This window comes from Antechinus flavipes, chromosome 3, assembly GCF_016432865.1.
Source record: "Antechinus flavipes isolate AdamAnt ecotype Samford, QLD, Australia chromosome 3, AdamAnt_v2, whole genome shotgun sequence".
NCBI lineage: Eukaryota > Metazoa > Chordata > Mammalia > Dasyuromorphia > Dasyuridae > Antechinus > Antechinus flavipes.
The window spans coordinates 249,152,860-249,170,804 of NC_067400.1; the positions used below are offsets into that span (position 1 = coordinate 249,152,860).

A 17,945-nucleotide genomic window follows, 5' to 3' on the forward strand; every position below is an offset into this window, starting at 1 on the left:
TACGAAATTTAAAGAGAGATACAAAACCCAAAATACTGTGAATTGTTATACCCATACCTAAAGTTGTGTTATTTATTCATTATTATCCCCAAAACAGATTGACATTATGCCTGTAATAATTGATTTTATTTTTTCTTTGTACATTGTTTATTTCAATAGTTTTAGGAATTTTTTTCTATATTCAAAATGGATATGTTGCTTTTTTTTTCACACAGCTGTAGTCAGCACTATTCTCTGGTTTTACTTTTTTTTGTTCTGTATTATTTCATGTCTCCCCACATTTATTTGTCATATTTGTTTTATGATACAATAATATTGTATTGTGTCCACATACCATAATTTGCTTTCTAGTTGTTTGACCATTTGGTTTACTTTCTGTACTTAACCTTTTTTGGCAAAAGCAGTGCTTCTAGAAATTTTGTTTTACATGTATATTTCTTTTTACATGAGTCCTCCTAACCCCTAGCAATAACATTTTTCAGATTGGAATGCAGAGACTGGGAAAAAGAAGAAAAGAGTGAAGGAATTTTGTGATGAAGAAAATAGAGCTAACATGGAGTTTAATAAAGAGAGAAACTAGAAAAAGGAGAAACTAGAAAACTTAGGAAGAGATTGTTTAGAGTAGCTATTTTGAAAATGAAAATAGGGAATCAAAAATTGGAATTTATGGATTAGAAAATGGCCCTTTTTAAAGGGCTCTTTATCTCTGATTAAAATCTTATCCAAATATTTCTTACTAACTTTTGTGATATCTGATGTGATTTTGCAAAAAAGATTTTGATTTTTAAATTGTCTTTTTTTTTTCCAATTTGGGAACAGAGGGGTTCAATGTCTGAAGTGTCCAAAAATAAAAGCTTTTGATACACTATACATCAAGAAAATTTTGCAAAACAATGAAGGGATTCTCTGTTCCACTTTTGTTTTCTAGCATCCAGTAGAACACTCTTCTTCCACTCTTCAGGCCTAATAATAAATTATTTTCTGTCCCGTCACTTGCTATCCAGTAGTTTTTAGAAACAGTAAATTGATTCAGAAATAGTAAAGAAATAGTAAAACTGAGCATAACAAAACTTTTTGAGGTTTTGTGTTTTTAAATGCATTGGAATAAATCCCTAAACTTCCATAAAGTTTTGATATCTGAATACATTTAAAGGCTCCTCATTCCTGTCCTTTTTTTGTCTTATTTCCTCTTATTTGTTTTAAAATTCTTTGTTTAAAATGTCTGTTTCCTTGTTAACAAAATAGTGGTTCACTGCAGCATTAAATATTTCTATTTTTTCCTGCCCCTTAAACAACTGACAACCTTTTATTTTTTTCTTAAAATATTTTGTCCAGTTCTTACTCTTCTAACTTTATTCCAAAGCCCCTTATATCTCAGAGCAAATTTTTTACTTGTGAACTTGAAAAACTGACAAAACCAAATCCCTCAAAATTTTTGAGTTCAATTAATTAAACAAGAATTCATTAACTATGTGCTCAGTGTCAGAGATCCTAGTGATATGTAGAAAGGTAAAGATGAAAAATGGCCTCTACAAGAAAATTTAATATTCTGAGAAAGATGAACAAGGATTATTGTTTTGGGGAAGAAAAGTGGAAATGAGAAAGGCTGTATAGGAATAGTATTTTGCTAAGAAATAGATTAATAGACAAGAGTGAGAATAATACTAGGATGCATATATTCTGTGAATTGTATGAGTATCCAAATGAATCATGCAGATTTTTTTCTCAGAATTTAGATAATGGTTAACAACAGTAGAATTCGTTATAAATTGATATTGAGAGGATCTTTTAAAATTCCATTTAGTATATCGTTTTATATTTTTAATCTAAATCGAATATCATTGTTAATTGTGACTCTTAGAAGTTTTAAAAATTTTATTTCTCGCAAAATAAAAGTTAACATTTCAAAAGCATTCATAAATTGAATACCAACTAAGTCCTTAATTTTATTTATCTTGCTTTTTGATATAAGTGGATAAAAACAAGAAAATGAATACATCAAATGTTTTTTCATTCAAACTCAAAGGGCAGAAATTAGTGACTTAAAATATGCAGATTGATAGTTAAACCTTTAAATTTTAAAAACTTTTTTCAATAGTATAATATGAAATAGACATTGGTATGCAGATCTCATATGCAAAATATAAATGTTTTGTAAAACCTTTTTCCTTTTTCATGCTGTCATACTTATCTGTGGTAACTATCCAGAGGCATGAGTGCCTAGAAAAGGTTCTTTAGAGTAAGAAAGCTACATACTTGTTTTTAAATAGCTACATGAACTTCAAATAAATTTCCTTCTACTCTATTTTCTAATTATATGGTACTTAGCTTATCTGGAACTTGTATTAGAATCAGGGTTTTGCTGAAATCGTTTTCAATATAACTTATTGTTAGCTAATTTTTTTAAGACATCAAGAGCATAATAAGCATTTAAGAAACATGTTTTTGTTGCAAGAAATTACTTTATGTTCAGTTTGTGAACCTTTGTATGTAAATGGTAATTAAGTCCTCACAAAGTCTTGGACTATTAGTTTTTGATTTGGTTTTTGTTGTTGTTTTTTGCTGAGGCAATTGGGTTTAAGTGACTTGCCCAGGGCCACACAGTTAGGAAGTGTTGAGTGTTTGAAGCCAGATTTGAACTCAGGGGTCCTCCTGACTTAAGGGCTGGTGCTCTATTGCACCACCTAGCTGACCTTATTAGTATATAGCTATATTACATATAGCTTCAGAATTTGTGAGCAAAACATAAGCAATATTTAATTTTTTTTTTCCCGATAACAATGCCTGTTCATAATTATCAATCTGTTAAATGTCAGTTTTCTCTCCATCTGTTGAAATTTCTCAGAACAAGCATATTCATCTGGTATCTAACCAGGCAGTATTGACTTCAATATCCCTGGTTCATTTTTAATATGAAAAAATTACTTGGGAATATTTGATCAAAATAAAAATTGTTAATTTATATATATTTTTTTAAAAAAACAATTAAAGTGGGAAAGCATTAGACTCTACTAAAGTTAGAAAATTTGAAAGAAATGTTTTAATTTTTATATGATTTAAAATGGCTTTTCCTAAGTTTTTACCAAGTAAGTTTTTTTTTTCTACCATGTTATGTTCTGAAAAGTAATAAAAGTCTTCACTTTATTTTGCCTAATAGAAAAACTGCTTGTACCTGTGTGTAAATTAAAAGGGTATGTGTTTCAAACTATATGTTTAAACTTCTAAATTCAATCCAGAAAATACAAGATTAAGAGTGAGTCTATAGAAAATTCATACTATGCAAAATGGCTTTATACCTGGTATACGGCAAAAATCATTAACTTAGTAGAATATTTTCATATTCATAAGATTTGATTATGTGATTTAAGATTTACTTCACTTCTATTAATTATTACTTCTTAATGCTATCTTTTAATATTGTTCCTTAGCGAGGAAGCAGTATTGAAGTTAATAGAGGCCTGGCCTCAGATTCAGTGTTGTTGGGAAGGATAGCCTCTATCTAACAAACATTTTTAACAAGAGGTGCATGAATAAATTACAGGAGGTCTGTAGATTTGAATTTATATATACACACAGACATATGCACATATATATGTATGTGTACACACACACACATCTTTGTTTTTATTACTCTCTAACTAAAATTTAGCACTTTTTTCAGTTATTTCTGAGAAGCCTGTAAGTTTCCCCAGACTGCCAAAGAAGTCTGTAATATAAAAAAGATTAACATTCTAACATTGGCTGTGTGACCCTAACTAAGCCACTTAACCTCTTTAGTGCTCTAGGCAACTCAATTAAGAAAATAGAAATTGTAGGACAGTAATCAATTTTCAGTTTTAAAAGAGTATTTCCTCATCTGAAAATCTTTATACTTCAGTCCAGTACTGCCTAAAAATCATTTTTAATTGTTTTTTTCTTATTCATAGTTTTTTCTAATATTTATGATCTAGAAACTTTTTAAAAATTAATTAATCTTTAACATTTTAATTCTTGATTCAGACCAGTTCCAGTTGTTTAGCAATGAAGAGAGCCATCTACACCTAGGGAGAGGACTGTGGTAACTGAGTGTGGACCACAACATAGCATTCTCATTCTGAATATTGTTTGCTTGCATTTTTTGTTTCCTTCTCAGGATTTTTTTTTTCCTTCCTAGATCCAATTTTTCTTGTACAGCAAGATAACTGATGGATATATATACATATATTGGATTTAACATATATTTTAACATGTATTGAATCAATACCTGCCATCTAGGGGAGGGGAGAGTGAGGGGAAGGAAATTTGGAACAGAAGGTTTTGCAAGGGTCAGTGTTGAAAAATTACCCATACATATGTTTTGTAAATAAAAAGCTATAATAATTAAACATTTTTTTAAATTCTTTTGTTTTTCTTTATAGGAGTACCAAGATCTAATCTCTTGCACACCAAATCATTAAGGGGCCACAAAGAATGCTTTGAAAAATTCCATTTGATAGCAAACCAGGATTGCCCTCGATCTAAACTCTCCAAAAGCACTTATGAAGAAGTCAAGACTATATTTAGTAAAAAGATAAATTGGATTATACGGCATGCCCAGAATAAAGATGTAGAGTCTGATCCTGAATGTTCCAAAACTTCCCAGCACTCACTTTTAAATTTTAGACATAAGTCAGATACAAAGTTATTGCCACAGTTTGATTCCCAAGTACCAAAATATTCTGCAAAATGGATAGATGGAACAACGGTAAACATCTCAAACCATGCACAAACAATTCTGGAGCAAAGAGAATCTGCAAGCTTTGGGCTTGATATGTTGCAAGATCCAAGTGCTCCTTTCTGCTATAATAGTGTTTTATGGTCTCATCACCAGCAGACTCAGAAGAAAGAAAAGAAAGCTTCTGTTTCAGAAATTAGTGACCAGAGACAACACATTTATTATACAAGAGAACAATGTAAGTAAAGCATGTCAGAAAGGGATTTTGTAATTTGTAATGTGTGAGCTGTGTAGAGTCTTATGTGCTTCATAATTAATTCATTTGCTGATTTCTCCTTCCACTATTGCTGTAGTTTGATCTTTCATCACTTATCAGTTACCATAGATTCATGAGTCTAAACCAAAAAATACAATTCTGGCAGATTCAGTTAAGCTAGAAAAGGTACAGGTTTGTCCTGATATCCATCCATGAACCATAGAGGCTTACTGTAAAAATACTGATTATTAGATGATTTTTTTTTTCCAGGCTTGTGTGACTCTAGGCAAGTCACTTAACCCCAATTGCCTCAGCAAAAAAAAAAAAAAAAAAATCTTTTGGCCTCATTTTAGAACCTATCTGATAAGTCATAAAAGTTGATAAATATATCAATCCTCAATTCTCAAATATAGTATTACATCTAATTCATTGCTAATTCAGACCCAAATGAGATGTTGACTTCCCTAATGTTGTTGAAGAGTTAGATGTATCCTTGATGTAGTTTGAAAGTATTATTTCATAGTACCTTTTGTTCCATCTTAAGTTTCTAAATTAAATATTATTAATCAGGGATGACTTTCCCAGTTACATACAGTCTCAACTATTGACTGTTGTGATTTCTGCATAGTTTCCAAAAAAAGTCTAAAACTCCTGATCGTATCTCAATTGTATTATGACAAGTAGCGAAAAGGATGTTCTTTTCTAAACACAGAAATAATGACATTCATTACTGCCCCAAACAAGAATTGGAGAAACATGCACAGCTGAGTTTTGCATTGACTTTACAAATTATATTTCTGTTCATAATTTGATAATTAGAACCATCTAAAGAAGATTTTTTAATATATAAGGTCACTGAATTTTTACTCAGTTAAGAACTTGTAGCCACATTGAACAGTGCAGCTTAGGGCAAATGAAAGTGTCTAAGGAAAGCATGCCTTTTTTTAGCATTGTTGAGTTTTAGTTTTCCTAGCTTTTATGGTAATTATGAATACATTTTCTTCTTGCAGTGAGTTCAATGAGTCTTGGTGAGGTAGAGCAGCTGAATGAAAAGCTTCGCCAGCAAATCCAAGGTAAGGAATTATTTTTAACTCTTAGGAAAAATTTTATGGTATAAAAAATAATCTCATTTTTAAAAGAATTATAGGATTTCTTCAGTTACATTTGAATTAGAAATTAAAACATTGTGTTGGAATTCCAGAGCATAGGAATTTTAAAAAATCATAGATACTTTATAAAATAAATTGTGAAATTAGAAAATATCCCTGGAGCTGGTACTTTCTGTCATGTTGATTATAGTTTGGAAAATACGTTTTATTGTTTTTTCCTAAAGATCGATGAACAGCACACAAGCAGGATTATGAATATAATCTTCAAATTTTGACTCATTAAAAAAAATACGTTCAGGAGAAACATAAGGTCTAGAATATCAAAGGGAACAATGAGGAAAATTTAAGCAGGAATTAGGACATTAAAAATGCTATATTATAAAAGGATAATCATTAAACTCTTCAGCACTACTAATTAAAATGACAAAAGTAAATTGGTTGAACAGCCTTACATAAGAAAGAATGAAGATGTTAGAACCAGTATTCAGCAAACCTGAGAACATAAAAAATGACTGGAGTGAAGGACTATTTTTTTGACACAAACTGTTGGCAATACCATAATACAATTTGTCTAAAACTGAATTCATATCATCTATATCAATAAGCTTAAAGTATATGTACACAATGATTATATTAGGTCACACCAAAAGAAAAAATTAGAAGAAAATTATTGGATCACAACTTGAACAAGGGGAAGAATTTTTAATCAAATAAAGAATAAGTTATGATTACAAAAGAAAAAAAGATTGGTTACGTGAAATTGGAAAACTTTTGTACAGATAAAACTAAATGGAGCTCTATGGTAAAAAAGCATCAATTTACACCATATCTTTGATCAAGGACTGAAATCCAGAGAGAAGAAGTGGTCAAAATATACGAAGAATTGCAAATTATTGAGCCATATGAAAAACTGCTCCCAATCACAAATAAGACAATTGCAAATTACAACTCTTAGTTTTCATTTCCCGCTGAATAAAAGATACTAATACACTCTTGGTGGGGTCCTGATTTGGTCCATCTATTCTAGAAAGTAAATTGGAATTATCAGTCATCATGCATTTATTGAGCATTTAACATATACCAGACGCTGCTAAGCACTGGACCTACAAACTCAAATAAAATTATGTCTGTTTTTGATGACTTTAATAAGGTTCTAATGGGACAAAAAGAATACAAAATAGTTGAATGACTGGAAGAGAGAGTGAAGTGGATGACTGTATCAATCCAATTCATATAAGTCAGGACATCAATACATGATGTCATTTGTCTTCTAAAATAAAGGATGAATAACATCAAGGTGAGGGAGAAATATATTCCAGACTAGGAGATGACCTAAAAGCACAGATATGGGATGTGAATTTTGTATGTGAGGAATAGAATAAAAACCAGTTTGAAAGCATCAAAAGAGTATGGAAGAGATAATAAATAACAACAAAAATAAGAAAGTTTTTTTTGGGGGGGGAGAAAATCTGTGTTGGATCGATAGTGAACATAGTTTCTGAAATGTTCAATGGGCAGCTCTGGTCTTCCTGTTCTATCTGTCCCCCTTCCAATTTGTCCTACATTATTATAGCCAAAGTGACTTTTCTTAAATCCCGATTTGATCTGTCACTCCTCTACTCAATTCCAGTAGCTCTTTATTGTCTCTAGAATCAAATGTAAACTTTTCTGTTTAGCTTCTAAAGTCCTTGCCTATTTTTTCCACACAATCCTCTCCTACTTGGTTTTCTTTCTTTCTGTCCCTCACATACAACATGCATTTCTCATCTCTATGCTCTTGCACTGACCATCATCATAACCCTCAACTTTATCTCACAAAATTCCTATTTCTTTCAAGACACCCAAGGAGCAGCTCCTGTGTAAAACCTTTTCCCAGCGTCTCCTCACTTCCCACCTCACCTTGCTGCATTGCCTCCCCCATACCTTGTATGCCTTTAGTATGTTACATGCTTAGACTTATCCATGTTATAAGAAGAGCATTTTGTAGTGCTTTAAAATTTGTTAAATGCTTTCATAGATATTATTTGTTGTGCTCACAACATCCCCAAGAAGTAGATTATTATCACCACCACTTTATAATAAAGAAAACTAAGGCAGGTAGGGGTTAAGTGACTTGCCCAGGAATTGAATTTTAGTCTTTCCGATGCAGATCTAGCATTTGATCTATTGTGCTCTTAAGCTGCTATTAGAATGTAAGCTTCCTTAGCACAAGTACAGTTTTACATAATGGAGTATAAAGTATTTTTTGTTTTAAGGATGGGGAGAATTTAAGCATATTTGAGGAAACCAGTGCATAGAGAGAAGGAAGGAAATGAGATGAATTACAAGTAGAGGAGAGTTAGCCAAGGCAAAGGGAAGGCCCACTTCATTGTCAGAGACTCTGGGGAAGGAGGAGAGAATGAGGGAGTGATATCAAGGGATTTGGGATCATGTAGCTAAATGGCACTATGCATATATGAGTGCCAAGCCTGGAGCCAAGAAAATTTCATCTCCTAGTTTGTCTGGCATCAGTTATCCTAGGCAAGTTACTTAGCCCTGTATACCTTAGTTTAACCTCATCTGTAAAATGAGCTGGAGAAAGAAATGTAAAGCCATTCTAGTATCTTTACTAAGAAAATCTCAAATGGGGTCATGAAGAGTCAGACATGACTGAAAAATCTCAAGGGATTTTCAGATGAAGCGATTAGGAGAAAAAAGAGTCTGTCTTTTAAGGCTTCATTTCTCAGTGAAGTAAGTAAAGATCTTTACATAAGGAGAAAAATGAGAAAATATGGAAGGCCTGTGGAAGGAAAAGATAGTCTACAGTAGTTGCTATGATGGAGAGAGAGGGAATCAGAAAGGAACAGAAAAGAATAAAAAGGGATAGAAACAAACAAAGCAAAGTAGGAGCAGGGATAATAGGACTGTGGAAAAAATAGGCAAGGAATTTAGAAGCTAAAGTTCACCCTTGCTGCACGGGAGGCGTAGCTGAAATCGATATATAAATGTATCAGATACCCTCTCAGCATGGTAATATGTATGGCATGCTCCGCCTGTGCAGCAGTCCTTGATTAGAAACAGAAGAGGAATAATGGGAATAATCCAGAACTAATTTTTTGCAGTAGATTAATGTACTAAACTAATTTAATTAAAGTTAGAACTTTAGAAAGTTCTTCTAAATTTAAACTTTAGAAGTTTATAATTTTAGTTTTGTTAAATAGGAAGTTAAATAGAGAGGAATGTCAGTGGTCCTTAATTAGGAACTTCCATGATGAAGGAAGTGAAAGGATTGTGACCAATTCAGTATATGGCTGAAATGTAAGAAAGAATGTAATGGAATTCAGGAGGATAAGAAATGTGCAGGTAGAGAGTTTGAGGTACCTTCATTGTGAATGTTGAAGTCCCCTATTGTAAGGACAGGAATTATAGAAGAGAAATGAAAATAAGCTAAGTGCTCAATCTCTGGAAATGGAGGAAGAATGACCTGGTAACTGTTAGCTAACAACTACAGTGATTTAGTAGGTGGAAATTTTTGTTTGTGTAGACTTGAGGTGAAAGAGGTTGTTGGAAATAGTCTGGAATTGAAGAATAAGTATTCCTATTCCTCCAGTGTTTTGTTTTGGATTTTTTTATTTTTCCAAAGGGGAAACAGAGAAGGGCAAGGAGTAAGAAAAGGTATAGTCATTGTACCAACAACATTGGTGATTCATCATCACCGATGAGAAGCCAGATTTCAGTAAGGATTATTAAATGGAGGAAGAATTGTTCATATACAAACTAAATGGTTTGATAGCTATCATAGATGACCCATGCTACTGCATGATATATTTATGTGTGGGAGGCAGTTGAAACTGAAACTTCTTGTAAAGAGTATTATAATTAGTTGAGTTTTGTTTTGGGTTTTTCTTTTTTTTTTAGGAATGGATATTTTTGATAAAAAATGTTGATAAAGCATTCATTTAAATTACTTAGAAAATGAATCACAATGAATTGAGTCATAAGCTTTGTAGATACTAAAAAATTAAATTTTCTTGCTTTTTTTTTTTTAGAAATTTTTGAGCAGCTAACACACCAATTACAAGAAAAGGATTCTTTGGCTTCAGAACTCCATGTCCGACACATTGCCATCGAACAGCTACTTAAGAATTATTCCAAGTTACCATGTCTTCAAGCAGGGAAACAAGGAATGAAGTGCAACCTTCCTATAAGTAATTGAACAAGACTTAAAATTTAATTAGTTTTATCATATTGATCTGCTATGCGCACAAACTTCTAATAAGTATGTTGGGAAATTGTGGCATCCTTTTGAAAACATTTGGAATCTTTTCAACAGGCATTCAGTCTATTTTAAGTCTAGTTTTTAAAATATATTTTTTTTCTCTCCATTTACATGTAAAACAACTTTTAACATTTGCCTTTTTTTAAGTTTAAAGTTCCAAGTTTAATTCCTCTCTCCCTCCTATCCCAGTAAGCATACATGTGCAGTTACATAAGACCTATTCATATTAGCCATTTTGTGCAAGAAGAATTGAACAACAAAGAAAAAAATTAGTATGCTTCAGTCTGTATTCAGATAATACCATTTCTTTTTCTGGAGGCAAAGAGCATTTATCATCTGAATCCTTTTGGATTGTCTTGGATCATTGTATTGCTGGGAATAAGTCATTCACAGTTCTTCATCTTACAATATTGCTGTTAACATACAGTGTTCTGGTCACTTCCCTTTGTATCAATTCACGTCTTAGCAAGTTTTTCTGAAATTTGTCATTTCTTAGAGCAAAATAATAGTTGGTTTCAATCATATGCCATCTGTAGATTTGACATTGCTATCCTAATTTGCTTATGGTATCACCCTTTACATGTAAATCATGGATATAATTTGAAATGTTTCTGCCATACTGTTTTCCCAACAGTTTTTTATTGAATAATGAGCATTTGTCCCAAAAGCTTGAGTCTTTGGGTCTAGCAAATCCTAGATTATTATGATTATTTATTATAGTATATTGTATACCTGATCCATTCTACTGGTCCACCACTGTTTCTTAGCCAGTACCAGATTGTTTTGATAATTACTTTTTTTTTTTCCTGAGGCAATTGGGAATTAAGTAACTTGCCCAGGTCTCACAGCTAGGAAGTGTTAAATATCTGAGATCAGATTTGAACTCAGGTCCTCCTGATTTCAGGGCTGGTGCTCTATCCACTGTGCCACCTAGCTGCCCCAATAATTACTTGTTTATAGTACAGTTTGAGATCTGGTACAGCTAGACCACCTTCCTTCACATTTTTTTTTTTCATTAATTCCCTTGATATTCTTCAACTTGTTTTTCCAGATGAATTTTGTTGTTTTTTTTTTTCCTATCCTTGTAAGGTAATTTGTTGGCAGTTAATTTGATATGAGATGTGAATAAGTAAGTTAATTTAAGTGAAATGGTTAATTATATTGGCTCAGCCTATACATGAGCAATTAATATTTTTCTATATTGTTTAGATCTGACTTTATTTGTTTGAAAAAGTGTTACAATTGTATTCATATAGTTCTTGCTTTGTCTTGTCAAGTAGACGCCTGCATATTTTTTATATTTGCGCTAGTATGTTAAATGGAATTTTACTTTCTGTTTCTTACTGCTATACTTTGTTGGTAATACATAGAAATGCTAATTTATGGGGATTTATTTTGTATTCTGCAACTTTGCTAAAGTTAATTATTTCAACTAGTTTTTTTTAGTTGATTATACCATCATCATCTGCAGAGTGAGAATTTTTCTTCATTGCTTATTATAATTCCTTCAATTTCTTTTTTCTTCTGTTATTATAGCTAGCATTTCTAATATATTGAATAATAATGGTAATAATAGGCATATTTGCTTCACCCCTGATTTTATTGGTAAGATACCTAGCTTATCCTATTGCAAATAGCATAACATTTGCTGATGCTTTTAGATAAATATCATTTATTTAACGATAAGCTTCATTTATTCCTGTGCTCTTCAGTATTATTAATAAGAATGGTATTGCATTTTTCAAAGGTGGTTTTATTTTTTTTTAACTCAGTCTATTTTTATGTCAGGTCTTGATGATTTTAAGTTAGCAGGTAGTGATATTGGTTCATTTTTAAACCAATTTTCCTGATTGCAAATGTTCTTTTCCCTCTCCCCCCATCTTAAACACACACCCTTTGATAGTTTACTTACTCTGTGTGTACTATTACAATGTGAGTATATTATAAAGATTATTGTTTGTGTGAATATCTGGCATATCTATAGAAAAATGTCAGTTAAAGCCTTGGGTCAGGCTAAGCTACTAAATTGTATTTGAAGAGGAGGGAAATATTATGAAATTTACCTCTTATTTATTAAGAGCAATATTTTAATATGGAAATTTTATATAAAAATACTATTTTAGGTACCTTTCCAATTATCTTTATAAATATGCATTTGAATAGCTTTATATAAATGTTTACACTTGTATATGTTATTTCCTGTGATATCACTGATATAGGAGAACTGATAAAGAATTTCCTCTACCAATGAAGACTGCTCTGCAGTTTGTAGTCTTAGAAATCACAGGTTCAGTCTTCATCCCATTCCCATTCAGAGCTTCTATCAACTACAAGGTCTTCTAACTCTGAAACATGAAAGGAAATAAAAGTGTGCCTGGATCTTTTTTTAAAAAAATTCAAATTTGTTCCATTTAGTTTGAACTCTTCAAAGGAAAAAGGCCATAAGGACATGCAAATATGTGACTGTGGTGTGGTATAAGGTGGTGAGTGGATGACATTTCCAATTCAGGTTTTTAAAATTTTGCACAAAAACTTATCCAAATATGTAATAGGTTTAGGATAGCACAATATAATCTAATGGATAGGATGCTGTACTTGAATTCAGTCCAGAAGACCTAATTTCAAATCCTACCTGCACCTTGACTATGTATATGAGTCATTAATAGAAGGACCAGAATTTTCAGAATGCCTTGAAGGATCAAACCATATTTGACTAAATTGACACAGTCCATTTTTTTATCCCTAAGACAAAGAAAATGGTAGAATGAAAATTTTTTTTTATTTTAAACTAGAATGATAATTATCTTTAATTATTTTATTTAAAATGAATTTATAGAGGTAAGAGAAATTATAAATTATAGCATAATTTTTAAGATTTCTGTCACGTGATCTACTTTGTCCTTCTGGAAGTAATCTCTGAACCTCCTGCCTAAATTAAGATTTGTTGGAGGGAGCTCCCTCTAAAGAAATTACACATCATTGTTGTGCTGGCAATTTGTTAAATATGCCTACTTTTATGTGCATTTGGATGCATATGCAGTTTTTGTATATGTAAATAAGTGAGATATTTAAATTTAGTTATAATTCAAGGGAATCATTGATTGGCTATCAGATATTATTTTCATAACTTTTTTGGAAGTGAAATTTAAAAGAAAAATTGAATTTCATCTTCACATACCGCCACATATTCCACTCAGACCAGACTGCTATCTATGCTCTTAATTTATCTCTTAGTTTGTATGTATTTGCAATGGTTGTCATCTATCATTCTTGCAATGTACTCCCCACTCATCTCATAGTCCCTATTTTTCTTCAAGGCTAAAGCTAGGTGCTTTGTTTTGTACTTCCTGGAGTCTCTGATAGGTTCCTCTTCCTCTTCTCAGATAGTCCTGGAGCATTTTGTGTGTTTCCAATTGCTTTCTATATCCCTTTCAATAGAATAGCTGTTTTTAAGATACTGTTCATCCTTTGCCTTGGCATCCCCAGGGTCTAGCACACATGCAACTTAATAAATGTTGATATGAATTGAGAGGTTTTGGGGGAAATGTAGTTATATTGGTTTATTATGTTGCAGGCTAAATACAAGAACTTTTTAGAGTTAGTATGAGAAGCAGAATGGCATGATAGGGACGAAATAGGCCTCAAAGCCAGAAGACTTCATTCTAAAAATTTTGCTTCCCACATGCTGACTCTAACTCTGAACAAGTAACTTAACTTCTCAGTGCTTTCTGCAATTCTTGAGTCACAGAATTTTTCTTACATTGGATATCCCTATAACAATGAAATCACATATCAGAAAAAATAGAATAAAATCCCATGTTTTTGCAGTTTAATCATGTCTATGACTTGATTATAAATAAAAACTCAGTTTCCTATTGCCATTAATGAGTGATTCAGGGCATTAGTACTATTTTCTTTATCCAGGAAGTTACAAACAGTATTATAATAAGGGGACCTTACTGCTTTTCAAACTGCACATTGATTTTACAGAATGGAGTTTAAAAACAACACACATGTGTACACTTGTGTGTATACTTAAAAATATAAATTGAAGTGTGAAATGACTTAGCCAGAAAGTATCTGGTGGTGAAATATAATAATCTAATTAAAATAGATTTTTAAATATCTATTTGAATAATGAAAATTGTTCACAATATTTTCCTTTTTTGTTTATTGCAAGCTGTATACTTCCTTGTTTACATTTGAGGTTATCTTATATTGTTTTTTCTTACATTTTGTTTTCCTTTGGTTCATGTGTGTTCATAAAACTCAGGCAGCTCTTTTACCATTTCCTGAACCTATTTTTAAGTTATTAGAAAATCTGTTATTAAAGTTAAAGAGTTTAAAACTCAAAACAGTCTACAATTGAATTGGTATTTTTATCAAGTCTAAATAATTTATATGTCAATGTTGAGAGATTATTGGCATAATGAAACTTTGTATTATGAAAACATTATAAATGATAGTGTTCAGTTGTTTTTATTTCAACTGATTAGAATACTGAGTAATATTGTCCTGAAAGATAGCTTAATCTTTTTGCATAGATGTGGCCATACAATTAAATGCTTCTTGACAGATGTTTAATTGAATTTTTAACTCTAACATTGTGTGAAGACTAGTTTCTCTTTTTGTTTTGAAAAATTAAGATATGTCACAAAGGGACAAAAACTCAAATTTTTTATTTGGCTACATTTTAATAGTCTTTTGGGGGAAATATAAATAAAATTTCTTAATGATCTTTTCATAGAAGCAGTGAGCACTTGGATTACACAAAGAATAATGCGCCTTATAAGCTTACCATAATAATTCCAGAATCTCATATGATTCTGCCTTGTACCTCAAGATTCTAATTTCAGATCATCCTTTTAGAATTGACCATTTTTCAAAGAAGTATTATCTGTTAAGGCAATTTCTCTTTGTGGAACTTATACCAACTTATGACAGTTTCCAGCATATTAACTCGATTTTAGCTATCCAGCAATAATAGAATTTGATGTGTAATTTTAATAATTTTTCTATTTTTCTTATTTGCTAGATAACCAACATAATTAATTGCATTTTAAACCAAAAATATATATATTTTTATATGTACTTTCTCTATTTCAAGCATTGAACTACACAAGGATATCATACTTGACTCCTACTTTTGAAATATCTTATACTTTTTGGTTTGACTTGCAAAACTTTAAAAATATTTATGGTAGCATTTTGGGAGGAAAATCTAAAATTGACTGAATTTTTATCCCATTAAAATATAAAAGTGCTTTGGGACAAATATTTTCTTCAGTTTGGCATGTCTAGGAACAGTGATTATTTGTAAGCTATTAAGTAAAATCAGATTTAGAAAATATTTAACAAATGGCTTCTATAACGTGACACTTTTGAAAAGGGAAAAAAATTAAATTTGTTTTAAATTATGAGTTCAGTTTTCCAGTCAGTCCAATTCTATTTTGTCTTAGAGATTTTTAATTCTGTAAAATTGTCCTGTGAGTCATTTTATGAAATTATAATACAACTTCTGTGGTAAAAACCAAATTGGCTCCATAAACCCTTATTTTACACATCATAAATGTTAATTTTATACTACTCAGCTTTTGAACTGTGTATGCATTTGTATATTAAATTTTCAACAAATAAAAACTTCATTATAAGTTGGTTTCTGTTTATTAAGTACCTAAATGTTTTTTAAAGACTATTTACATACAGATTTACAAATTTCAAGAATTAATGTATATTGCTGGCTGGAAGTTTTTTTTTACATAGAATGATTGTATTTCTGCTAACAAAAAAAAAATAGCTTTAAATAAAAAAATTTGCCAAACTTTTAGGCATTCCAGTTTTTTGGGGTTTTACAGCCTCCTTCAATAATTTATCAAGGGATCTTTTCAGAACTCTCTTTACTTTTAAAAGCAGTCTGAAGGGATTGAACAGGGGATGGGAGGCAAGGTTTAAAACCTTTGCTAGAAAATTATTTCAGGGCTAGTTGAGTTCATCCCTTACTGAGGTTAGAGGTCTCTATATTGTCAATAATTATGCTCATTGAATTGCCTCAGGAAGATCTGCTGAAATGAAGCTTTAAGGGAGTATGTTTTGTAAACTACTTGATTCTGAATGACTTTTTGGAAATGAATGTGCTCCTGAATCAGCAGGTCTGAATCCTACAAATTTTTAAGGATATAGCCAAAGAATGGCATGAAGAATCCCATGAGAAAATGTAAACCAAGGGAAATGCTTGGAATTTTATATTGTCTTGTTTTTATGTGGAAGAAACTGAGTTAGTTTTTTAATTTGGAATTTTAAGAAATCAATCCGGTGAAATAGATTTTGATATAATTATTTGTGAAACACCTGACAATACAAAATTCTTTTCAAAGACAGCTGCTCTTCACCTGCCTTTCCCCACCCCTCTTTCTTTGAAAAGAAAAAGGCAGTCAGGCCCTACCAATAGAGGCACCCATAGCTCTTCTGTGAATATGGAAGCCCAGTAATAACACAGTTCAAACAAGTTTCTACATAGAGATCAGTTAGGAGGTAACAGTTAAGCCCATCAAAGAGCCCAGCAGGCACAGATGCAGGCTCCAGTGGGTACAGAGATAGTCTCCAGGGCATGGAACAAGAAATTAGGTTCCAACAACAATGGAAACCCAGTGTCAGTAGAGTGAACACCAATATATGCAGGGACAAAAAGCCATTTTAGGCCACTACTCACTCCTTTGCATTGTTACTGATATGTAATTACCCCTGATAATTATACAATGTTCTTCAAGAAGGGTTTGGAGGACTGTGAAAATTGGATGAAGATTTAGTTTCCACAGTTACGTAAAAAAGAAAAAAATCAGAAATGACACTGAAACCTAACAAACGGAACCTAAAGATTAGGCTGCTGTGGAACAAAGAAAATGAGACCTTACCAGAAAGAGGGGGGCTACACACCCAAATAAGGGTAAAAGAAATGAGCCAGAGAGGGGCTTGTTTGGGGGAAGGAGAAGCCAAGTATAAAAAGTCATGCTGTGGTGACTTTTAGGTGTACCTATTTCAGGACACCTGGTTTTGCAAGGTCTCTTACAAGGGAAGGTGAAAATGTCTACAGAAGATTATCCCTTAATGGCTTCTCATGGGGTTAAGACTTGTATTTCCATCTCTACTATTACTTAGGGAATTTCCTGACTGGTGGGCCAGGAAGTATTGTGTATATTTTTGGGGGGACGAGGGTGGGGTTGGGGAGACAAGACTATTCTTCTGAACCTGTGATAAGGACTAGTGACTGCAGGATGTGTCATGATCTTTGCTGTAGCTTCAGTATTTCTCAGGTTACTTCTGCTTATGTTCATATGTGGGGAATAAAATTAGCCCACCTACAATAAGAGACTGAGGCAGAACTCTGAATCAATGCCACTTTATTAAAAGGTCCATCATCCCTCTAATGAAGTGGACCTGGAATCTTATGATCTGAGATGGCTCTTCTTTCAGGACTTTGTGTTTATAAAGTTTGACACCCAAATATGCAAAAGAAAAATGGAAAAATACAGAATCTCATTGATTGATCTTCAGGGCCAAAAATGACAGATTAGCAGGAAGTCACGCATTGGTTGAAGTATCTCCACTTATAAGACAGTCACCTGCTTTTGT

At 32.0% G+C, this 17,945-nt stretch overlaps 1 protein-coding gene across 1 annotated transcript in view; it reads left to right on the top strand.

The window, feature by feature from the left end:
* Nucleotides 1-15,967, top strand: part of C3H21orf91 (chromosome 3 C21orf91 homolog) — a 31,904-nt gene extending 15,937 nt beyond the window's left edge. The window contains exons 3-5 of the mRNA XM_051984854.1: nucleotides 4,398-4,931; nucleotides 5,960-6,022; nucleotides 10,087-15,967. Coding sequence (XP_051840814.1) covers nucleotides 4,398-4,931; nucleotides 5,960-6,022; nucleotides 10,087-10,253 — 764 coding nt within the window. The 3' untranslated portion in view covers nucleotides 10,254-15,967. The remainder of the gene's footprint in view (nucleotides 1-4,397; nucleotides 4,932-5,959; nucleotides 6,023-10,086) is intronic.
* The last annotated feature ends 1,978 nt before the right edge of the window (nucleotides 15,968-17,945 follow it).